This window comes from Acartia tonsa, chromosome 12, assembly GCF_053477335.1.
Source record: "Acartia tonsa isolate MP-2025a chromosome 12, ASM5347733v1, whole genome shotgun sequence".
Taxonomy (NCBI): Eukaryota; Metazoa; Arthropoda; class Copepoda; order Calanoida; family Acartiidae; genus Acartia; species Acartia tonsa.
In genome coordinates, this window is record NC_137271.1 from 23943377 (window position 1) to 23969565 (window position 26189).

At 32.7% G+C, this 26189-nt stretch overlaps 1 protein-coding gene across 1 annotated transcript; it reads right to left on the reverse strand.

The window, feature by feature from the left end:
* Window positions 1-104: 104 nt before the first annotated feature.
* On the reverse strand, window positions 105-23859 carry LOC145333266 (cilia- and flagella-associated protein 157-like). The gene is made up of 15 exons (XM_080178399.1): window positions 23833-23859; window positions 23350-23405; window positions 22065-22165; window positions 18301-18364; window positions 17785-17853; window positions 9437-9547; window positions 8808-8918; window positions 8161-8248; window positions 7864-7943; window positions 7234-7270; window positions 6225-6330; window positions 5899-5966; window positions 5101-5182; window positions 3460-3547; window positions 105-529 (listed from the first exon to the last, which is right to left on the reverse strand). Exons 3-15 carry the CDS (start codon window positions 22126-22128, stop codon window positions 340-342), a joined length of 1158 nt encoding a protein of 385 aa, XP_080034525.1. The 5' UTR covers window positions 22129-22165; window positions 23350-23405; window positions 23833-23859; the 3' UTR covers window positions 105-339.
* Between the last annotated feature and the right edge of the window lie 2330 nt (window positions 23860-26189).

Here is a 26189-nt window from a genome sequence, read left to right on the forward strand (position 1 = left end):
CAAAAATTAAATAGATTAATTTTGAATCTTTACTACCCTAGTTTTTAACAAATTATTAGAAAAACATTTTTATCAAAATTACTTAGATTATAAGGTCTCTTATGTATTTTTTTAGTTAAAATAAAAAAAACAGTATCAATAATTAATCATTTAAAGTTGATATTTTAAACATTATACAATAATACTCAATTATGTTATACAAATTATTGGTTAAATTGAGACATGACTGATTATTACGGAGGACCAATGATATTCGATAATATAAGAGGATCAATATAAATATTGTAATAAGCTAAAAAGTGGAACAGTATGTGTATTGTAATACGCTGAAACAAATGACTACTGCTGATTATGTGGAACCAAGCCCAAAGCTCCACTCATATAATGCATCGGCTGACCACTGCCATCTCCAGTACTGGATTCATCATCCTCTCTGCCACCACCAGTAACTCTGCTCTCTCTGCGACTACGAGGAGTTGTGTAGGCACCCTCTTCAGAACCACTTTCCTCAATGGAGTCTCTTCCAATCCTAAACAGATTAAAGCTTTCATGTAATCGTAATCAATAAAAAATAATATTCAGCTGAGAATAAATACTTTTAAACCTAGGAATTTTCATTGACTCTTCATTTATATTAATTTTCTTACCCAATAAGTAAAATTTGGGGTTTAAGTTAAAATTTAAGAAAAGCTGTTGGCATATGGGACACTTTTGGTTGCAGAGTAGATTGGGGGGCAGATAGAAATCCTTAATACAAAGTAACATGATGTTTGTCTGCTTGTTTGTACTGAAGGATCTTGCTAATTGCTGAACCAATATGGTTCTCCTTTACTATAAAGCTACTCATAGGTCCCGTGAAGGTTTGCAACTATTTTGAGGAAGTGTACCACCACCATTCCAAAATAAATTACCCGTAGAACCGCCTCAAGTATCCCTAGAGGTCTTTTGGCATAGAAGCTAGTATCTAATAAAAGAGTATTTTACAAAGCTCTAAATAAATCTAGAAGTAATTCTACTATATTTCAGTATTCCAAAATAGTGGTTTTAAAAATCAGATTTGCTTTTGCTTTTAAAGGATTACACAAATATGTAAAGAGATATTTCCTACATTATTTGTGAAAATTCGGGAAAATGTGTTCATTTTAACAATGGGTTTAATTTATACATGGATATATTTTATCCAGCTGCTACTATAACTTTATTAGAGTACATGTTAAAAGCAGTTTATCTGTCACTATGATTTTCTTATTTATTTAATAAATTATAGAGCTTGAATAAGTTAAAACTTAATAGAAACCTAAAGATTCATTTACAATTCTCACTTATTTGTACTATTGTATGAGGATAGAGCTAACTCCCGGGACTTTTCAGTAGACTGGGATGCCATTCCTATCGGCCGGGAAGCAGCCGAGGAAATGGTGTCCATGCAATCAGCCGATAGCGGGCATGACCGCCCAGGCAGGCCTGGACCACCCTCTGGAAAGCCCCGCGGCCCCTCGGGAGGCCAGGCTGTCGCTCAGACGGTCAACTTGGTAGCCAGTGCCCCAGCCGCTGCCAACAACAACCAGAATGCCCCGTTACTGACCGGCCCCGCAGCGGCTGTGCCCCACGCCAACCTGACACCTGCTGGCGCCGAGCTACGTGTCCAGCCAAAGCCAGCCTCTACCTTCTATCCCACGTTGGGAGCCCATCAGCCCTGAAAATCACCACTAGGATTCCATTGAATCATTATCGTTTGTATATATCTTAGCCCTAAGGAGCGGGCCGAAGGCCTCAACCACTGTCGGAAGTCTGGTAGGGAGACCCCCTCCCAGCCTTCCGAGGGGAGAGTTGTGGTATTCGGCAACCGTGAGCCATGCCTTTGGCAACCCTGACCGGGGTTCGGGGAAGGGCCAAGGGCCCTCCCCCGAGTCCTGGGGAAGGGGTCTGCCGAACCCCTCCCTATGCCTAAAATTAATGATTGATTCTGACAGCCTTATTATGGTTAAGCTGTATTGTTAATTCCCCCCACCCTTTCCAGGGATGGGGGATCATTATTGCCCAAACTGACTATTGTATATGTATTATATTGCTTTTATTTATGATTATTTATTCCTATCTGTGTAGTTATTGTTTGTTGTATATAATGTTAGTAATCCTTAGACCTTCAATAAAGGAACAACTGAATAGACTCTGTTTATTATTTAGTGATTGCTAGAGAATCGTAGCTTCTCTATAGTATAGGTGTCCACGTCTGTTCACACTGCCGTAGTCATTTGAACTCTGGTGTCTGCCATTTATCCTAGGCGGATACCACACTATAATTTACTTGCAGCTACGCCCCTGGAGGCCACTAGCGGCAGTTGGAGTTCTATGCTAGTAAAGGCATCTAGCGGCGCTTTAAAATAGTTATAGGACCTTTAAGAAGCTTTTTTTTGTCAGATGGTATTTATGTATACAGTAAAATTAACTGATTAATATTTTTCATTTAACCATTAAGGATACCGGACATTTAAAACAATAAATTATCTGTAAAAATTTTCGAATTTTTTGGTGTGTTATTCTCAATTTTCCCTCTATTCTTTAAATTCATCATAAGGAAAAAGGATAAGAGGATAAATACTCACCCCTTTTTCATGGTAAAATACTACTTCCCCATCCCTAAATTTAGAAGCAGACGAAAATCAAAAGCCGCCCAGGGCTTTTTGTAAGTCAATCATAAATAATAATGTGAATAAAAAGAAAAGCGATATTTAGCAAACAGCCGTGGGCGGTCAGAATCAGCTGAATGTTCATTATGAAAAAAATTTCCCCCTTTTTAGAAATAGAAGGATTCATCTTTCATGAACAAATTTTTTTAAATAAAAATAAAATTCTATGTAATTTTTAATTAAAACATTAAAACGAAAATATCTAATCTAATATTCTTGCCCTAAATATGGAAATAGTAAAAAGTAAAAAAATATTTTTTTTTAATAATTTTTAATCCTCCCATTTGAAAAGTAGTGGAATAGCAATAAATTTTAGCGCGGCAACAGCGCTGAGTAGGCCTCTAGGCCCACTGCCTATTTTCGTCTTCTAGTTGCTTCGATTCCTCTCTTTTATTTTTTTCTCTATGAAATTCATTAATATTTCTCCTTTTATGTCTTGATCTCTTTATTTATTACTCTTTATCTTTATCTTTCTCTATTTCATACTATTAATCTATCCAACCCTGGGTTTAAAGGGATAGGCCAATGGCTGATAAATTTATATACATTATACATACCCAGTGCTAATAAATAAAATTACTCCATCTGTGGATTACAATTAGTCGTTGCAACGTTTAGACACTCTAATTAATAAACCAACCATTAAAAATCCAATAAAAGTCCCCAATGTTGCATAAGGCAATGCATAAGAAAACTTCATAATAAAACTTTGGGGACTAGTGTTAGAAACAGCCCAATGTCCCTGCAAATAATCAATATATGTACTTACTTGCTGATATCCGCATTGAGAAGCATCAGTATTTGATTGAGCACATTTTCTCTCTGGGTCTTGGCCTCGTTCTCATCCAAGTCAGTATCTAAACAACAAGGACAATAACGTCCAGTAGGGGCAAAACTGTTTTGAATGGCGAGTTAGGCTTAAAAACATACATACATTAAAACAAGGACTTTGAAAGAAAGAGCGACAGATAGAAATTAGATTAGAGAAATAAAGAAAGAAAAAAGAAAAAAAGAGAGAGAAAGAGAGAGAGAGGGCGAGAGAAAGAGAGTCAGAGAGAAATTAGATTAGAGAAAAAAGAAATAAAAAAGAAAAAAGAGAGAAAACGAGAGAGAGAGAGGAGAGAGAGAGATAGAGAGAGAGAGAGTGAGAGAAAGAGAGAGAGATAGAGAGAGAGATAAGAGAGAGAGAGAGAGAGAGAGAGAGAGAGAGAGAGAGAGAGACAGAGAGAGAGGGAGACAGAGAGAGAGAGAGATAGAGAGAGAGAGAGGGAGACAGAGAGAGAGAGGGAGAGGGAGAGAGAGGGAGAGAGAGAGAGAGAGGGAGAGAGAGAGAGAGAGAGGGAGAGAGAGGGAGAGAGAGAGAGAGAGGGAGAGAAAGGGAAAGGGAGAAAATAATAATATTTTAAAGATAAAGGAATGAACATTCTATATTGATTAATTCATATTAAATGTCATATAATAGAAAACTTGGGGACAATTTACTTCCAAAACCCGCAACCGTAGCTCAACACGTAGCGCATCCGCTCGTCGTCAGGAAGGTGATAGGTTCGAATCTCGGTCCGACACTTCATCATAACTAAAGACGTTGAAAATGGTTCCCACTGCTACTATGTCAGATGCGCTACATAAATAGTTAGAGTGGGGGAAATGTCTTGGCCCCAAACAGGCGCAACTTGCTACCATGCACAGTTGGGACTTCTCAGACAAAGGTCGTGCATCTTAGAGAGTTGGTTGTCTGATGGGTGAATGGACGCTTTACACCGCAATCATAAGTAATGTATAATTGTTCCAAGGTGCGTTGATAGAGGTCTAGTACCCGAAGCGACACCTAGCTCCCTAGAGTCTTAACTCTTAACAATTTACTTCCAGTAGCAAGGGTGATTATGTAAATATCAAGAAAATTATAGAAAAGAAGATAAAGAGTATAATTTTTTCGCATTATTTTGTAAAGTTATGTGCAAGCTTCCAGTCAAATGCGCTTATTATGTCAAACTGTTTCCATTTGTTTAAAAATACAGCTTGACCTAATAAGCGCTTTTGACTTGAACCTTGCACCCAATTTTAAAGAATATTGTGAAAGCTGTGTTTAATGCCCTAGGAAAATGGGGATAGATGTCACCGCTTTTGGCCTACCTTTTCTATTGACGTCATAGTAGGCGGAAAGAGAAAGAAAAAGGAGAAAGGACCCCCCTAGAAAATGTATGGGGTTTAGGGAATTTCCTGATCTCAATATAATAGGTAGGCCAAAAGCAGTGACATCTATCCCCATTTTTCTAGGGCACTATAGACAGCCACACTATTGCGAAAAATTATGGAAAGAAGTAAATATATTATAGATAGATAGATTATAATGAGGTACTATTAACAAACCTTAGTTATAGAACAGCTACTGAAAATATCATCAACTTACCTTCAACCAGGGACAAACATTTTTGAATGGATGTACTCGCATCCTTGAGGCAGGTGTCCAACCAATTCTTATCCTTCTCAACCTAAAGATAGATAGATAGAATAGAGCCATACTGTCCAAATCAGCCAATAGGGTCCATCTAGGCATATCATTGGTTGAAATTGTGCAAGATAATGGACGGAAATGGCATCATTTTTTATTTATTTTGTTCGCATATTACAAGCACATGACAAAACCTACAATAGGTTAGCTTGTATAACCTAAATGGAAAAAATAAACAAAGAACTTCTGGGAAAACCTTTCTAAGTTTGAGAATTTTGAAGTCAGATGCACCATATTTCTATTATAGATAAATATAACTTTGTTCATTTGTCCAGCCATGATTTTTTATGGTTTATTACTATAACCTGTTGTAATCCTCATTCATTTTAAATTATATCTCAATCCTCCTAAGAGAAATCGCTCCTTGAAAAAATATACTCCCCCCCTCCCCCTAAAAAAATCATCATGTAAAGTTTAAATCAATGAAAAGACCCAATTTGAAAAACTTCGCTTGAAATGATATAATTAAGTAGTTAGTAAGATTTAACTTTATTATGGAATTAATTTTACACCAAAATTTTTTTTTTATTGATACAAATATCGGGATACCTATCTGTCTTAAGGCACATGAAAAAATACCCTACTCCTTCATTTTAAATAAAAAAATTAGATTTGGGAGGCGTTTGGCTACTTGTTATGCACTTTGAGTGAAACACTTTGTTGAACCTGTAAACCTTAAGGGGTTCCTCTCCTTACCTTTGTCATATCTTTGTTAACTTTGCTCATCTTTGTATCTTTCAACTTTGCCTCATTCTTTCCTTCATCTAAATACAAAAAAAATAATTATATCAATTTTACATAAACTAGCGCCACGCCCCTGGAAGCCTCTAGCGGCACGTAAAAAGTTCTTTTAAGATCAACTGTTTATACAAAAAAATCTAAAAGGCCGCTAGTTTTTTAGAATCGGATTTTTTTGGTGATTTCTCTTGGGAGGGTGGTGGCAACCTCCTCAAAAATAGTTATACCCCCCCCCGGAATAATTTTAAAGTATATCTACGCCAATAAAATTAATTATACAATACCAAGCTTATGTTTCAAATCGCCAATGTTAGAGTTAAGATCTGAGATTTTCTTTTTCAGATTCTTTCTATCTTCCTCCAGGCTTCGAACCTGCCCTATCTTCTCCTCCTTTTAATAGATAGATATAAGGATGTTTAGACAGATAAATAGATTAACAGAATGATAGATGATTAGTCTATGTTTTCTAGATTCTTTCTGGCTTTAAGGCTTCGAACCTGTTTTTATTTTCTTCTCCTGTTAAATAGATAGATATACAGATGCATAAATAGATAAATAGATAGATATATATTTTTATATAAAGATGAATAGTCTTTTTTTAGATTCTTTCTATCTTTCTCCAGGCTTCGAACCTGCCCTATTTTCTCCTCCTGTTAAATATTTAGATTTACAGATGCATAGATAGATAAATAGATAGATAGATATACAGATATATAGATAGATGAGTAGTCTTAATTTCCCCAGGCTTCAAAGGCCTATTTTCTCCTCCTGTTAAATAAAGATATATAGATAGATGAACAGTCTGTATTTTTTAGAAGTTGACCCAACCTGACTGCAAAAAACAAAGATATAAAAAACTATTCCCTCTCCTCAAAACAAGAGGGAGGGGGCTGGGATTATGTGCTTGAATAAGCATTTTGAGGTAAATTACCTTAGTTTTGTATAATTTTTAGAAAATAAAATTTATATACAAAAATAGAAGTATTATAAAGTAAGACAAAAATTAGTTCTATAAAAAAAGGAAAAATCACCAAACCTTTCTAGCAAAATCTTGAAAATTAAATAAATAGAAATAGTTATATTTGCATCGTATTATTGACAGCTTTTCACGGAAATTAAAATGTAAACTTACAAAACTGGTATTAATATTATGATTTTTATTTAAATGTTTGTATAAATATGGATATTATACGATACGAAAATTTTTTTTTTCAATATAGCTGAGATCCTGTTCTAATCAAGCGGATATTACTCGGTTTCCAAGCCATACTGGAACATAATTATATATTTTACCTGGCTCTTACACTTGTCTGTTAGATCTTCAATAACCCTAAAATAACAGATTACATTACTAAATATTTTGAATGTAAGAATTGCCCTATCGTTTTCAAATTTTACAAGATAATTGTTGGAAAAAATGGGTGGGATTGAGTCAAAGTAGCAAACATAACAATAAAATTTATACATAAAAATTTTGATTCATAAGATGATTAAACAAATCATTCCTATAGTAAGGTATTACATTTTATGTATGTTTATATAATTCTGAGTGATTTATATTCAATCTTGTTCAAATTTCTTAAATATGTAAAGCCCTATGTTCCTTGTTGTTAATAATCCGTTTTTTCGTCTGTATTGTATGTTAGAGATCTAAAGGGAAAAGACAATGACCGATAATTTGATTATATTCCCAATAATGATGCACAAAATTACTCCATCTGTATATTACAATTCATGGTTCAAACGTTGGACAATCAAGTAAAATTCAATAAAAGTCCAAAAGTTATGAAGCCAACAAATATAGCATTGCTATCATAATACTTTAGGGACTAGTTTAATAAACGACACAATGTCCCCATCCTCCTTGATAGTTTGTAGAGATTCTCTTTTACAGATGTTATCTCCTTGTTATTGAAAAGTTACCTCTGTCTGTAGGCGTTCTTTCTTGTTAGAATAGCCAACTCGGTTTCAAGCAGCGAGATTTTTATCCTTGAATCTTTATCCTAAATAATTATTGCTAAGAATAGACACCTAATATCTGGGCTCGGCAGCCGCGCCTCATATTTAAACCTGATTGCTTGTAAAAAATGAAAAAAAAAACTGTTTTGGAACAGGTTTAGACATCCAGCCATATTTTAAATTTATAATGTTTTGCTTAAAGGTTGTATTTATTGTATATAACAATTTTAATCTTTAATTTCTGTTTAACTACTTTCTTACCTTAGCTACTAGTTTATCATTTTCATTAGTGAGGCTGTTGGCTTTTTCTGTTAATTGGGATAACTGTGAGGATATATTTACATTCTCCCTAAAATAGAAAAATAGATAAATAGATTGGTAGACATTCATTTAGATGAATAGATAGATAGTTAAAAGGCTGTACGTTTTTTCTGTTAGTTGAAGCATTTTCTTCCAGAGATAGAATACTGCTTATTACACTAGTCCCCAAAGCTTTATAAAACGTTTTCATATTCGTTGAATTAACAACTTTAGGGACTTTTATTTGATTTTGATTGGTTTGTTCATTAAGTTAAGTTTTCAAACATTTTAACAACTAATTTTAACCTACAGAAGGGGTAATTCGTGTTTTGTTATCAATTTTTCAGCCATTATATTATCCCTTTAGATCCCTGATCGTCTTCAAATAAGTGAAATTATCACATTTATATACAATTCCTAGGCAGATTAAATACAATGAATCTTTGATATTAATTCTTAAAGGTAAGCAATTCTTCTTAAACATTACTTCACTTTTATATTTGCTGCTAATCTCTAAATGTTTTGTGGTTAGCTTTGTTATTATAGATTTTTCATCCTTGAATCTTATTAGTTTAGGTAATAGATAGATTGATAGATTGATGGATAACCTGATTGTTCTTTGAGTTGTAGCTGCCATCTGGCTGTGTGCCACTTTTCTAAACTCTGAAGCTACAGTCTCTACTTTGGATAACATCTCATTCTTGAGTCTGTCCTGCTCTCTATAATAGATAGATAGATAGATAGACAGTGGATAGATAGATAGATAGAAAATGGATAGCTTTTCTAAACTCTGAAGCTAAAGTCTCTACTTTGGATAACATCTCATTCTTTAATCTGTCCTGCTCTCTATAATAGATAGATAGATAGATAGACAGTGGATAGATAGATAGATAGAAAATGAATAGCTTTTCTAAACTCTGAAGCTACAGTCTCTACTTTGGATAGCATCTCATTCTTTAGTCTGTCCTGCTCTCTATAATAGATAGATAGATAGATAGACAGTGAATAGATAGATAGATAGACAGTGAATAGATAGATAGATAAACAATATATAGATAGATAGATAGACAGTTGATAGTTAGATGGACAGTGGATAGATAGATTGATAGATAGATAGACAGTGGATAACTTTTCTAAACTCTAAAGCTACAGTCTCTACTTTGGATAGTATCTCTTTAATCTATCCTGCTCTCTATAATAGATATATATATATATATATATATATATAGATAAATACCTGATATGTGATCTTTCCAGTTCATAAATCCTATTTTCATAAGTGTCCTTCTGTTTGATATTATCAGATTCTAGCTTCTCAAACTTTGACATCAGAATTTCTCTTTGCTGCCTAGATTATAACTCTTGAATGAGGATTTCTTTAATAATTAGGTATATAGCAACTCTAATATAGTTTACATTACCAGAAAGTATTTTCACATGAAATATCATCATGATAAAGAGCCCAAACTGCGTAACTTTTTACGTTTGAGTATGACACATAACTGAGAGTTGGGATTTTTTGAATATCTCCATCCTGGCGGGTACAGGATGCCAGCAAACCTGGCAGGGTCATCCAGGTAAAACTTAAACAAAGCATTTTATCCGACCAAAATACTAAAATATCCTCTAGTGGTACATCCTCATATGAAATACAGGTGTTCAAGTCAATTTCAGGTTCCAGGTATGATCCTGCAGGTCCTGATCCTTCAGGTCTCCAGAAATCTTTAAAAGGCTCCTGTGGCCGCAATTTTTGACTTAGAGACTTCAAATTTTTAACTTAAGCTTTTCTTACATGTCTAGATGACGTATTAAAATTTCATAATGATCCGCCGCCGTTTTCTCGCCGACTGCTGCGGCTGGCAGCTGCCAAGTAAGCTTCGGCCGCTGAAATTTAAAATTTGATATTTCTAACATAAATCTACATAAAGATAAACATTTTCTGCAAAAAAATTGTTCTTCTAGCTTCAAAAATAAAAAAATACAGCCGGTTGAAATTTTTAAGTAAAAAAGGACCTAAAAACAAAGGTTGTTAAATAAAAGGGGGAAGGAAGCGAACATTGACTTTGACTTACTTAAGGTCGAAAATTCATTACCAAACAGGGGACATGCACAAATTTTTTTAGCCCTCTAGCTCTAATGGGGACTGAGATAATAGGGGGGGGGGGGGGCGTTGAACATTGGGCTATTTATTACAATAGTCCTCAAAGTTTTACAATGACGTTTTCTTATTCGTTGGCTCAACAACTTCGGTGTCTTTTATTGATTTTTGATAGGTTGGTTATTAGTGTTCAAACGTTTCAACTACTAATTGTAATCTAAATAAGGTTTTTTATGTGTATCATCATTGGAGATGTACACCAATTTATCGGCCATTGTCTTATCCCTTAGATCACTGAACTGTATCTGATTAAAAATGCAAGACATCTATTTATACCATTATTTTTGCAGAATAAAGTATTATCCATATATTATCTTCTGTGTACATAAATTAATATCATGTTTTTATAAAATTGTAAAAAGTAATAGAGCAATTATGTAGATTGAAATTAATGGTTGAAAAGTTTGGACAATACTAGTTTGCGACCAACGCAGGGAGGAAGGAGGCATTGGGCTATTATTATACTATTTCTCATTCATTGGCTTAACAACCGTGGGTAATTTTATTGAATTTTGATTAGTTGGATAGTTTAGTTTATTGTCCAAATGTTTCAACCACCAATTGTAATCTACATAAGAGGTATTTTTGTTTATCATAATTGGGGGGAGGTACATCAAATTATTGACATTTCTCTTATCCCTTTAAATCTCTGGGTACAACGTATAGTAAAGGTGTTACATTGTTGGTTCCACTCAATGTTTAATCTTAACTCACAGTTTTTAAATTCAACGAAGGAAAGAACGTGTTTATAAACTTTTTTTTACAATATTACATGAACATGAACTTATTAATCCTGTAATATCTCATGGAATATGGATTATCTTGTAAAGGTCTATTAATACTTTTCTTTTTTTAGATTACATTTCTATTAATATATCCTTTTATACAAGTAACAGGATCTGTGTCTGTCTGTGTGTGTATGTACCGAAGGATCTTTATAACTGCTGAACCTATATGGGAAGGTTTATGACTATTTTGGCGGAGGTAAACACCAACCTCCCAAGAGAAATCTCCCCTAGAAAAAAATACTAATTAAATAATTATTTTTTTTACTTTTTCTTTTTAAATCTAAAATAAAAAAAATGGGTTATCGAATTCAACTCCCCCTTCCTCTAGTGCCCCTAGAGGTCTCTAGGGGCGTAGCCGCTAGTATAAGATAAAGTATTTCTTATTTTCAGAAACTTTGACCTCAGTTTAATTTGTTAAATTTATTTACAATTTGATTTAACTAAAGCATTTGACACAGTCATAGTTTCCTCTTTCATTTTATAAATCATGCCATATTTTCCTAAGAATCAAAATTATAGATTATGTTTACTACGAGTGTCTTGGAAATAACCAGAGATCTTAATGGACATACATAGAGCCAAACAGACATACATCCTGTAGCTTTAAGTAAATAGGTATAATAGACAGACAAACAGTCAGTTAAACATCTTATTACTTTAGTTCTTGTTTTTTTACTACATTTGATTGAGAAACTACCACATATCTTACTGTACAAGCAAACAGTTAGACAGACAAACATCCTGTTATTTAACTAAATATCCTTACTAAAGATACTTACAGACAAACATCCTGTTACTTAAATAATAAGGAAATCTTCGTTTCTACACGTGAATACAGAATTGGAAGAAACTAGAAATAACTTTTAGAGTTGTTTATACAGATAAACATAATTTTTGGTAGCGCAGCTACTCTATGATTGGGCTATGTCTGTGTGCAACTTTTATATCCCATTGACTTGATATTTGAAATGGGGAAACCTTATTGCAATCCTTATAAAATGTAAAAGAAGAATGTGATGTTAAAGGAGGGTACATACCCCTTACCAAGAATAATCGTCCCTAAAAAAATACCCCCAAACAAAAATATTTCCTTTTGACTTTTTCATTTATACATCTTGATAGAAAGTGGAGGATCAAAATACAATAACCCCCCCAAACCCACACCCTCAAAGGTCTCAAAAATAAAACATTATATTGTGAATGTACGTTAGTTACATAATCTTAGTATGATTGTATTCACATATTAGAAGCTGAAGCAAAGCTTATGAATATTATATTTGTTTACTAGTGTTAACAAACATATGGAAAAACCAAGGGAGGGGTATCTTAATTATAGAAAAACTTTTATTCATTGCAACTTTAAGCCAATTGTTTTGGTTAACCGATTTTGCCTTGGACTTTTGAAAGATATTGTATTTCATAGAATGTATTTTGGCATGTTAGAATTGTCCTATCGATTTAAAATTTGGCATGGTGATTTTTGTAGTAGTTAGGTACAAATTAGAAAGTAATGCAATCGTTACCAGAATGTCCGAACATAAATTTTTTGTTATTCTGATTCCTATTACAACAAGTTACAATATTATAAGGAAAGCATCTCTATAATCAAGTCCGAAAATGTAATCATTATTATCCCATTATATAAAGTAATAAACTTATTTTGTCTGTAACGAAGAATCTCTATAACCGCACAGCCGATTTAGTTCTCCTTTTCAAGGAATCTTCAAATATGTCCCAGGATGGGTATAGGCTGTTTTATTTCCGGATTTATGTCTTGGGAAAATTAGACCATTTTTTGCCATTCCCTTGCTCTTGAAATACTGAGCCCCTTAGTGGCTAGGGGCGCAGCCGCTAGTCCTATTTATAAAGTGTTAAGCTTTTTCTTTCTGTAACAAAGGATCTACTGAACCGACATTGCTCTCCTTTACAATTTAGCTTCTCATAGGTCCTGGGAAGGTTTATAGCTAATTTTTAGGGAGGGTAGAACCCCCCTAAAAAAATATAACCTTAGAAAAAATTACCATGCATATTTTTTTTACTTAAAAAAAACATCAATATATCGAACATCAACCTTCCCTATCCATCAAGTGCCCCTAGAGGCACCAGGGAGATGAATTTTGAATTAATTGTACAATCTCTAAATGCCTGGCTAAGCTTTTCCACTGTAGAAACATAAATTAATGTTTATCTGATATATAATTCTATAACACCCAGGAAAGGATGGGACATTGAACTGTTCCCAAAGTTTTATAAACTCTTTTCTCATTTGCTGGATTATTAAGTTGGATAGTATTAGGGAGTATTTGGGTATAGTCCCTTTCGTGGCAATACCTCATAAGGGGCTTTTCGTCGTATTTTTGCAGTAGCGATAGGTTATATCATTTTATGTAAGGTGATTTCCCTGTAGTGTTATAGAAATAGGAGATAATCTACTGTGAAAATACTTCGACACGCCCCTTAAGATGCGTCGTCACGGAAGGAACTATACCTGAATATTTATTGGTTGGTTTAAACTGGCAGTGTCTTTCCAACTTATCAACCAATATAATGTACATAAGGGATAATTTGTTCATCATAATTGGGCAAAGATATCAATTTAACGTTCATTGTCTTGTGCCTTATTAAAAGCATAAAAATAAATTGAGGATTTTTTGTCTTTTACTCCTCAAATGCTTATTATATTGAGCTTTTTTCTATTTGGTTAGAATAATTCTTATTCTTACTCATGATCTAGGATAGAATATACATACCTATATGTATTATATATATTCATTTATGAGTGTATTGACCTCTTTATGAAATATGTATCACTAGCGGTTACGCTCCTAGAGACCTTCTAAGGGCTTTTGAGGAGAAGGGAGTTGAATTTGATAAACCATTCTGTTACTGTAGATTTTAGAGAAAATTGGGTGGGGGGGGGGGGGGGTGCGTTGATCTCCCTTTCAACATTTAATCTTTATTTTAAAGAAATATTTTTTTTAAGGGGAGGGTGGTGGTGGTAACCTTCCCAAAAATAATAATAAACCATATAAAGGTGTTTAGCTTTTTTATTTAAACTACTTATGGATGTTTTTGGTAGCAAAGAATCTCCTGCTACAAAAGACATATATGTACATATATCCTATTATATAAAGTAGTAAGATTTTGAGTTTTTTGTTTAAGGGAAGCTTCACAATTAACTTGGGATGGTTTTAGACTATTTTATTTTATGAAATTAAAGTTCTGGGATTGGTTTAGGCTCTTCCTTACCCCTACGAATACAGAACCACTAAATGCTCTTTTGTGACCGCAGAACATCTTCTCTATACCTCACTTTGTCCGTTTAACGATACATGAATTTTTTGTGCTTCGCTATTTATGAATGTTGTCATCCTTGTATTGTATAACAACTATTCCTAATTTCTTGTAATAAAAGTTTTGTCTCGCATGCAGGGATAAGGGATGGGAAACGTAAGAAAATATTATTCCAGGCCTATTTTCCAACTAGGCCTAAAAAACTAGTTTCGGGATGACGCAGTAGTTAGATTTGAAAACTATGAACAATGATGAAATAGCTATTATATGAATGCAAAGAAAAAAAGTATAGAATAGAATTTAGGTAGTTTATTTCACCTATCATAAAATATAATAAAAACTTTTCAAAGAACCAATATGTTAGTGGCTTTAAGTAGAATCCTGTTATTACTTCGCCAACCCCCCCCCCCCCCATTTAAAAAAAAGTTTTTTTTGAGATGGTTAAATCTGATTTATTTTCAAACATTTTAAGGGGGGATCTACTTCACCCCAAAATTTGTATATAGAAATAAACACCGCTTTAGCTCCCCAGCTTTAATAAATAAATTAACCCTTTACAGTCGGGCCCCTTGCCGCACCTTAATCGGTCGGGGGGGGGGGGGGGGCGTTCAACGCCCCCCCTAATTATCTCAGTTCCTATTAAAGCTAGAGGGCTAAATTTTTTTGTGCAAGTCCCCTGTTTAATAATGAATTTCCGACCTTTTATAAGTCTAAGTCAATTTTCGCTTCCTTTACCCTTTTATTTAACAACCTTTGTTTTTAGGTCTTTTTTTGTTTAAAAATTTCAAACAGCTGTAATTTTCTTATTTTTGAAGCTAGAAGAAAAATTTTTTCCCAGAAAATGTTTATTTTTATGTAAATTTTACATTAGAAATATAAAAATATAAATTTCAGCGGCCGCAGCTGTACTTGGCAGCTGCCAGCCGCCGCAGTCAGCGGTCGGCGGGAAAACAGCGGCGGATCTTCATGAAATTTTAATACGTTATGTAGACATGTAAGAAAAGCTTAAGTTTAAAATTTGAAGTCTCTAAGTCAAAAAATTGCGGCCACAGGAGCCTTTTAAAGATTTCTGGAGACCTGGAGGATCAGGACCTGCAGGATCATACCTGGAACCTGAAAGTGACTTGAACACCTGTATTTCATATACGGATGTACTACTAGAGGATTTTTTAGTATTTTGGTATGATAAAATGCTTTGTTTTAGTCAAAAAAATATTTTTGCTCTTTACCTGGATGACCCTGCCAGGTTTGCTGGCATCCTGTGCCCGCCAGGATGGAGATATTCAAAAAATTCCAACTTTCAGTTGTGTGTCATACCCATACTTAAAAAGTCAAGCAGTTTGGGCTCTTTATCTTTCACACACAGAAAATGAGATAGAAAAAACCGGATGGGGGGGCGTTCAACGCCCCCCCCCCCCCCCAACAGTTAAGGGTTAAGTAGAATTGAATAAGTACATGGGTAACATTCTATCAACTAATTGTTCCATGGCAAACATATAAATTAAGAATTTAAAAAAAAAATTATTTTACGTTAAATATTAACAGAAAAGTTCAATTAAGTGTGCAATAATTTTTACCAAAATTAATGAAATTTTTTTTTAACAAAACACAGTACACTTTTATTTACATATTGAACTAGTTTTGTATTTGTGATCATTTAGATGGGTTATCAATTCCACATGAAATGTAACTTTTAAATTGTCTAAAGACATGAGTTTTTCACATTGTTCTAAAGTATAAAATGTTGAATCCTACTCAGTCTTCAAAAAACGATCTCTCAATTTATGTTTTGCTATATGGACATTTATTAATGTGTAAATTTAATAATAAGTTGATGTGATTGAACGTCATATATATTGTTGTCATTCTAATAGCAGAAAGTTTCCATTGTTGTCTTTCTAATAGCAGAATTTTATGTTTGGTTGAATTAATTTAGCCAATAATGAACTGGGGGACGCGTTTGTTATTAATTAATTGGTTAATGCTAAAAGCAAGTTTCAGGCTATTGGATATTGGCCTACAGCCAATGAGAAACTGGGGGAAATGAGTTGATTTTATAGGCAAAAAAGAAAAGTTGCCCCATCACTTTTAAAAGGAGGCTGAGACCTAATTTTCGATCAGGTTTCCCATCCCTTATCCCTGCTCGCATGTAAGTTACTGCAAAGTTACACTGTTAAAAATAATTTTTTTTTTTAGCATCAGGTAATACTATATATTCTTCACATTAATGTATAGTATCAATCCGTATGTACTAAGAAAAAAACCTCATTACGATACAAGGATGTTTTCAATGCTGAATTAAGTATTAGGTAATGTTCTGTGAAGTAACATTTAGTACTAAATAATGTATTTGTCTGTAGAGTATTATCCATTACGCTCTTGGGAATAAAATTCAGTATGGTAGAAGTAATTTTTCATTACCCTCCTTAGCAATTGTTGTTACCCTCTATCATAATGTTTGATACTCTGGAGAGTATGAAACTGTTTTACTTTGGATGAAAGATCAGTTTATAATATATGATTATTATATGTACATATACATTTTGTTATATCAACAAACATACCAAGCAGAGCCATAAAACATTAATTTAAATGTAAATTTAGTAAAAAAATTACTTTAAAGATGTTTAGGACTAAACATTATCCTTAAAAATAAAAACTATGGTCAGTCATAATTACAAAAAACAAAATTATAAATGTGAGCATAAATAGTAACATTTCATCTTTGTCTAAAACGACCAAGCAGAAACACTTCCATGAGAGGTGTGCACGAATGGTGTCTGTTTCAATTACTCTTTACAGTACAGATTCGTACCCTAGAACGTATGAATAGTTACTATTTTAATAAACCATTCTCTTGCGTATTGTCTGATATGCTACAGCGTATGAAATAGTACTAAATCAAGAAACATTTCTACAGCGTATTTTCCGATACCCTACAACGTATAAAGTATTACTATTTTTATAAACTTTTCTACAGCGTATTCTTTAGTACCCTAGAGCATATCAATCGATACTAAAAAAATGTATGGGTTCTGTATAGTAATAATTATTGTGTTATATAGTATTACATAGTGTTATATATTAATTATATAGTTGTAGGGTACTTACGGGTCCAATACTCTCCAGAGTATCAATTGATACTAAATAAAAAAATTATTTTTAACAGTGTATTAATTAGCTTTCTTATATTAACAACTAGCGGCCACGCCTCTAGCATCCAAGGGCTAGAAAACTAGCTTAAAACCACCCCAAGAATTATATCTGATAACAAAGTCGCTTATAACAAACACAGGATCTATGCAAAGCTTACCTAAAATAGAGAACCTAATTGGTTCAGTATACCTGTATTCCTCCAGTGAATCTAGTTTCTTTGTTAGTACCATAATTTCTCCATTTAGTTCTTCCTTTGTTCTAAAATAAAAAAAGATCAACCTCCAAGAAAGAATGAAATATTTTGAAATCGAAACTTTTCTATAATATACCTCTGTCTGTCTGTCCGTAACGGTTATATCTTTTTTGTTAAAATTGTCTAATTGATTTCAAACTTACACAGTATGATTTATAAAGCGTAGCAACTCTATAATCGTTGCCAGAATCCATTTTTTTGCAATACTGATGTTTCAGTTTTGCAATAAATTTACTTACAATTTTGTTTCGACTTATACATTTATTTTCAGCTCATTCAGTTTCGACACTCTACAAATGTTCATGTTCTTTTGTCCTACCGTTTTAGAGCTTCGCCATGTTTGCTTAATGGTCTATACGTGTGTGTGTGTGTGATCGTGCGGACATATATGAAAAGGCGTCGGGGAAAATATCAAAAATGTTCGTCTGTCGGCCAATCCCCATTTCTTTTACCTGGAGTATTCAGCTCTCAGAGATGCTAATTGGTCCTCATAACTTTCTCTTTCTGCTTGGTGGGCTACCTAGATAGATATTTGTATAGATAGATAACTTTATAGAAATATGGATAGTTAGTTAGATTATTGGATGGATAAATAGATAGAAAGATATTTGGGTCAATGCTAATTAATGGTCCTCATAACTCACTCTTTCTGCTTGATGGGCTACCTAGATACATAGATAGAAAGATAGATTGATGGATAGATAGTAGGATTGATAGATAAATGGATTGATAGATAAATGGATTGATAGATATAAGGATATATAGATAGATGGATATATAGATAGATGGATAGAAAGATAGGTAGATGGATTGATATAATAGATGGTTTGATAGATAGATGGGTTCATAGTTAATTTGATTTATCGATAGATAGATTGTTTGATAGAAGGATTGAAAGATAGGTTGATTGATAGATAGATACATATGTAGATATATTAATAGATAGACGAATATAAAGCAAGACATGTAAGGGTTTGATAAATAGATCAAAGACCAATTTGTCTCGTAAAACTTTATGTATTAAACCTTATCTTTACATTAACATATCCCTCGCTGAAATCATGGAGAACGGGGGCATTAGGCTGTTTATTACACTAGTCCCCAATGATTTATATCAACGTTTTCTTGTTAGATGGCCTATTAACTTTGAGGACTTTTATTAAATTTTGATTGGTTGGTTCATAAAGATGAATGTCCAGACATTTCAACAACCAATTGTAATCTACTGAAGGGGTAATTTTGTGTATCGTCGTTTGGGGATATACATTAATTTATCGGCCATTGTCTTATCCTTTTAGATTTCTGGAATTCTATTTATAAACATTTCCATGGAGAAACAAGAAACAAATTTAGTATGGTTATTTATAACATCGTATTATAGACAGTTTTCCGCGGATATTAAACAGAAAAATTATGAAATTAAAACCAGTTTTGTTGACCCAAGTTGCTTAGGCCCAGGCTAACAAAACTGGTTTCATTTTATGATTTTTAATTCAATATTCATGGAAAATTGTCTGAAATACGATGCTATGCATGAAATTTAAAAATGGCTGAAAACCTGTTCTGATCCAGCGGATATTAATCGGTTTCAAAACCATACTGGAAAACAAATTTAGAAACAAAATATATATTTAACATTAGGTTTATTTAAAACTACCAAAATTTTGTTATAGACTCCTCTTTCATAATAAATTACATTGATATGTCTGTCTATTGAAGTTTCATTAAAGCTACATATCTGTTTTTATCTAGAAATTGGACTATTGATATTGGAGAGAAAAAAATATACGTTGAATCCGTTGGAAGTTGAAGAAATGTATTTTTTATGTGTTATAATTATCTGATTTCTCAAATACTGATTACCATTGTAATAAGGTATAATGTTATAAGCGAATCATCTTTATGATCAAGTCCTAAAATGTAGTATGTCCTTAAACAGTATCCAGTATTTAGGCAGTTTTGCAACACATTTACTTACAATTTTGTTTAGACTCATTCATTTATATTCTGCATATTCAGTTCTGACACTCTACAAGTGATATGTTCATTTGTCCTACCGTATCTCTTTTATGGATGTTGTCATCCTAGTATGAACATAAAATTATTGTTTTCTTAATAATATTTTTTTTACATTTCAAAAACGTCTATAAAGTATAAATTTACACTAAATATACATTTACATATATGCTTAGACTTTGTGTTTTTCAGGAATACAGTAATAGATATTTAGAATAAAAATTAATCCAACCCCAAATGCTTAGAAGTATAATGTATTTTTTTTTTGGGGGGGGGGATTTCCTAGCTAAATGTCTAACGTTAGGTCGAGATTCTCCTTAGATTTAAAGTGATCATCTAGAGAAGTCAGAGCATCATCCACTTGTAATGGGATGAGATACTCTAACAACCACCAAGGATATTAGGTTATGAAACATCCACAGACAACCAACCCTTTGATTGCATGACCTTTGACTAGAAGACTTCACTGTTATAATTTGCATGGTAATGAGTGATGCCTGTTTATTGGCCAAGGCATTCCCCATATTCTTATTATTATTGTCGCGTGACAAATATGGCAACAGTAGACACCATTTTTAACTTCTCTAGTATAAAGCGGTGGGATCAGCCTCGAACCCGACACCTCCCTGACAGCAAGCATTAACCATAATAACGTGTGTCTAGGGGAAGGGTGAAGATTAGTTTTTATTCTATTGACCATTCCCTGTTTTGCTGATAATTGTAGACTTGGGAGTTTGGTTTCAGTGGGCGATCATTACCACCAATTGTTAAGCAACTAATAAAAGGCGGTGTATATAAGTATACTGACAGTATAATGGCAATATTTGACCTAGAAAAGTAATCCATTATATTATATCAAGTTTTCTACAAATATAAAAATGTACAATCATAAGATAAAAACATTTTTTTTAACCCGTGCCTTCGTCATCTCAGGACTAAAAAATTCGTTTTAATCTTTTAATTGGACATTTTATATCCGAGGAAAGCTGTTTATTAAACGATGCGATAAATAACTATGAAATCTCATCAAAGCTCTCACACATTTTAGAGGCGATTCTTTTCTATGATTCTGTACAATTTTAATTAATGTTCTGCTTATTAAGTTCAGACACTCTACAAGAATTATTTTTCGTTTGTTCTTGATCAAATGATAAATGAAACGTCAATGTAAACTAAACATGATCTAAAATTTGCCAAACATATTGCACACCCTAGCTAGGTCTATATTTAGATTACGGAAACATGTTATGTAAAACTTTTAAGCCGAAACCCTTTTTTAAAGAATAAACTAAGCACTTCTAATGCACTGTTATTAGATCAATATTAAAATCATCCAAAAGGTGAAAAATAGGTCTATATTTAGATTACGAAGACATTTTATGTAAAACTTTTAAGGCTAAAACCCTTTTTTTCGCGAGTAATGGTAAACTAAGCAATTTAATGTTGATGCACTGCTAAAGTTATGATAAACCAAATTACCCCTTCTTTAGATTAAAAATTATCTAAAAGTTGAAAATAGGTCTATATTTAGATTACATGCCATGTTATGTGGAAAACTTTTAGGCTAAAACCCTTTTTTCGCGAGTGATGGTAAACTATGCAATGAAACTATTACTGTCATTAATAATTTTAATGTACTTAAGGTTTACTTTTGTTTATTTTATTGTTTATTGACTTATCCCTTAAGATCCCTGCTGTTTTTTTCAAATTTGCTGGATTAGGTTTTTAAAAGCGAAGCTTTTCTATAATTAGGGTCGGCCCGTCCGTACAAATCACAAAATTAAAACCAGTTATGTTAACCTAAAATATCCGATGGGTAAAAACCGGTTCAAAGCCATACTGAAAAATCATATATAGCATTGTATTAAAAGGAAGAGATTTAGCTCCATTTAGTTTATCTTAGGTTGTTGAACCTGGACAGCAGATTCGCCTATAAGAGGTAGTTGTAGACAGAGAGGGTGAAATGGACTGTTTATTACATTAGTCCTCAAAGTTTTATAATAACGTTGTCTTATTCGTTGGCTTAAAAACTTTGGGGACGTTTGTGAATTTTGATTGGTAGATTCATTGAGTTGTATGTTCAAATGTTTCAATCAATAATTGTAATTTACAGAAGGGGTAATTTTGTGTATCATCATTGGGGATATACATACATCCATTTATCGGCCATTGTCTTATCCTTTTAGATCCCTGGGTAAACCTACCTTCATACCCTGTAACCTATCTGTTAATTCTCCAATTGTATCTGTTCTCTGTTGTAGCATTCGTTTCAGGAATCCAACTATATCAGCTTTGTCTTCCCTGGATAGATAGATAGATAGATAGATAGATAGATAGATAGATAGATAGATAGATAGATAGATAGATAGTTAGATAGATAGATAGATAGATAGATAGATAGATAGATAGATAGATAGATAGATAGATAGATAGATAGATAGATAGATAGATAGATAGATAGATGAATATATATATAGCTAGATAGATAAATAGTTAGATAGACATACACAAACATTTGAAAAAAAGATAAGTAAGTCCATTTTAATTGGCTGATACAAACCAGCAGTGCCCAAACTTTTCAACAAATTACTTTAGATTAAACTAAAGGAAAATTTATTGGGGATGTACAGTACATCAATGTATCGCCCATTGTCTTATAGATAGATAGATAAATAGATAGACATATATATATATATATATATAGATAGTTTAGTTGTGTGGGCTTTTGATAATGAATTAAAATATTAAACTATATTTTAATTTTCATATGAATGTGTGGGTGAAAATTTTTAATAAAATTACCAGAAACAAACAGCCAGGGAGAAGGGAGTGTTGACTGTTTATTACCAGGGACAAGGGAATGATATTCTGACAAACAATTTTAAAGGAAATTTTCTCCTTTTCCTCCCCTTCTTTATAAGGTTTCGTGATTTTACATGAAAAACTTTGATTGTTATAATAGCTGCCCCTGGTTTATTACAATAGTCACCAAAGTTTTATTAAAACTTTTTCTTATCCTTTGGCCTGACAACTCTGGGGAGTCTTATCAAATTTGATTTGGTTGGTTTATTAAGTTAAATCAAAACGTTTAAACCACTAATTGTAATTGCAGAAGAGGTAATTTTGTGTATCATTATTGTGATGAACATAAATTTTTCGTCCATCGTCTAATCCCTTTAGATCACTAGGAGAGAGTACAATTAAATTCAATTCGAAACCTTGGGGGTTTACCTTAAAGTGACTAGTCGAGCATAGAACCCCCCTACTTTATTATTTAGAAATAAATGGAAAATAAAGAAGGGAGAGGGTTTAGTTAGATTACATTGGGTAGGCAAAGCAGGGTTAGAAAATAAAGTAATATATAAATTTATTGTTAGAGTCCAATGCAGAGTTTATGCAACTCAGCCCCCCCTTTTATTTTGATTTTTTTTTCAAAAGTAAGGGGTAGGGGATCAAATTCAACTTAAATTCCCTTAAAACTTCACCTTAATTGTTGAGCTTGTTTTTCTAGTTCAGTATTTCTTTCCTCAAATCGTTGAACCTAATTAATGATTACAAAGTTTTAACTGGATATAACGATTCTAACATGATAGACTAAAATAAATGTAGACAGAGGTAAATACTAAAATCATATCTGTTTCTTATGATTAAAAATCTGTCAATTAACAAGAAATATAAAGTCCATTTCTTAACCTAATTATTTGATGTAGCACCGAACAGACAGAATTATTATCAGTGAGGTTTTTTTTTTGGTTATGGGCTTGTTAGTCCCCAAAGTTTTATAATAACGTTTTCTTATTAGTTGGGGATTTTTGATTGATTATTTTTGATTGGTTGTTTTATCAAATTGAGTGTCCACACGTTTCAACCACTAATTGTATCATTGGGGATGTACATCAATTAATCGGCCATTGTCTTCTATTTTTTGATTATTTATAGAATAGCATTGCTACAAAAAAATATTTTACCTTTTCATTTCGTCTATCCAACTTCTCCTCTAGTTAAAAGAATTATAAACATTTAAAATTATATTTCTTATGATTTTTATATGTTCTTATAAAAACCCAATCCTTAGAGTAACAGGATTGTGTGTCTGTGTGTACTGTAGGATCTCGGTAAGCACAGAATCGATATAGTTCTCCTTTACATTGTGGCTTCTGATAGGTCCTGGGAAGGTTTAAAACTTTTTTTTTTTTTTTGGGGGGGGGGGGGGAGGGGGATGAAAATTGTTCCTAAGAAATATTACCCTCCCAATTTGTTTTTACTTTTCTTTTTAAAAACTAAAATATAAAAAGGAAATGGGTCGAATAAACACCCATCCCCCAATTACCTGTAGGGGCGTATCTGCTGGTAAATTGTATAATAATGAAACATACATAAGGACATTTGAAATTATAGAGTAGGCTTAATGCTTTAATAGAATGTAGTACATTTCATTATACAATAAAATAATAAAAAATTCAGGGAGGGAGGGGACATTGAGTTGTTTATTACACTAGTCCATAAAGTTTTAAAATGTCCAAACGTGTCAACTACTAATTGTAATCTTCAGAAAAGGTATTTTTGTGTATCATCATGTATTGGGGATGTATCCTCTATTGCCTTATCCCTTTAGATCCCCGGATTCATTATTTTTAAAAAAGATATTTTACAACAAAAATGAATAGTTTCTGATAAAATAATTAATTTAAAAACAATTTAATATAAACAAGTAATATTAAATTAAAAATTTTGAAGATTCTAAAAATATTAATCTTTAAAACTTAAAATTACAACTTTAAATCCTAAGTAAAAAGTACAAGAGAACTAAACACAGTATTTTACTATGAAATCCTTACTAAAAATAACAGGATCTGTGTGTGTCTGACTGTCTGTATCAAAGAATATCCCTAACTGCTGGACCTGGGAAGGTTCAAAACTATTTTGGTGAAAGGGTTCTATTTCCCTCCCAAGAGAAATCGCCCCTAGAAAAGTGCCGTTAGAAGCTTTTGCTGAAAAAGAATATATTTTAGAGTTCCTCTAGGGGAGTTTCCGCTAGTGTAATAAAATAGCAGTACAATTTTAGAAAAACATTGCTTCTAAAATTATATTACAAAACCTACTTATGGGAATAAAATTTACCAACCACTTAAGTTTTTTAACAAAAAAATGAATATAAAATACTTTTTTTTGTAATAAAATTTGTTGTAAAATACTTTCAGTTTCCACTATGGCGATCATGTATACAGGCATTTTTCAACAAAAATTAAAATAAAATCAGAAGACTAGTATTAATCTTTTTATTTAATATCCACGGAAAGCTGTCTTTAATACGATGCGATAACAACTATTTATTGTCCTTGTGAGAATATGCAATGGATGTTGAATATACGTGAATATTATGAATCTATTGTCGTCAATTTAGTTTGCCTAACATGAACATCACTTGGTTAGTTCGTTCATCCAGTAGGATAGGGGTCGATATTTAGCCAGCTTCAAGTTTCACTTTGGAAAAATCCAAGTATTAAAAATATCTATTCATTATGCTAACTCGTTTTATAATAAAAAAATGTTTATATTTTTTTCCTAGAGCTCTAATTTGAATGAGGTATTTTTCTTTGTCAAGCTCGGATAATTTTTCTCCAGTCTTTTCTTCCCCGTTAGCTGCAGCCCCTATGGGAAAATTTGTAAAAGATTATACAATGAACAGATCTATAGTATAGATGTATATACAGATAACTACCTCATACCTGCCCTCCTTTTCCAAGTCTGCTAGCAAATTGTTTTCTGCTGCTTGGCTGTGTTAATATTCTCGACAATATTGGTTGATTTTCAAGGAACCCAATTGAGAGTTGGTACAAAATACTTGGTATTGAGACATGCAGTAATTTAACCCCTTTCCCCTCTAGTATTTTACTCTTATATACAAAGCTTCTCTAGTGACGTCTACATGGTTTTTATAAAGCACAAACAAAAATTTTGACAATCCTCTAACAATTTTTAACCCCCTTTAAAATAAAAAAATGTGTTAGTGTTAGGGGGCTAAGGACAGACAACAAACAGGGTATTATTATACTATTGTCAGGGGGGTGGATACACCCTCCCCCCCCTTAACAGTTGTCATCCTTTAAATTTAGTATTCTCTATTTCTATTTTATGTAATGCAAGATTAACTTTAAGTTTTGATTATTTACCTTTTTTACTTTTCTTAGGGCCCATTTTAAATTTTTAATCTGAAATAAATAAATTTCCAAATTCCAATGTATGTAGATTGTAAACCTTCAAAAATGGACGTTTTATTTTTAATACAATTAGAGAAGACAGACGGACTAATACAAATAGATAT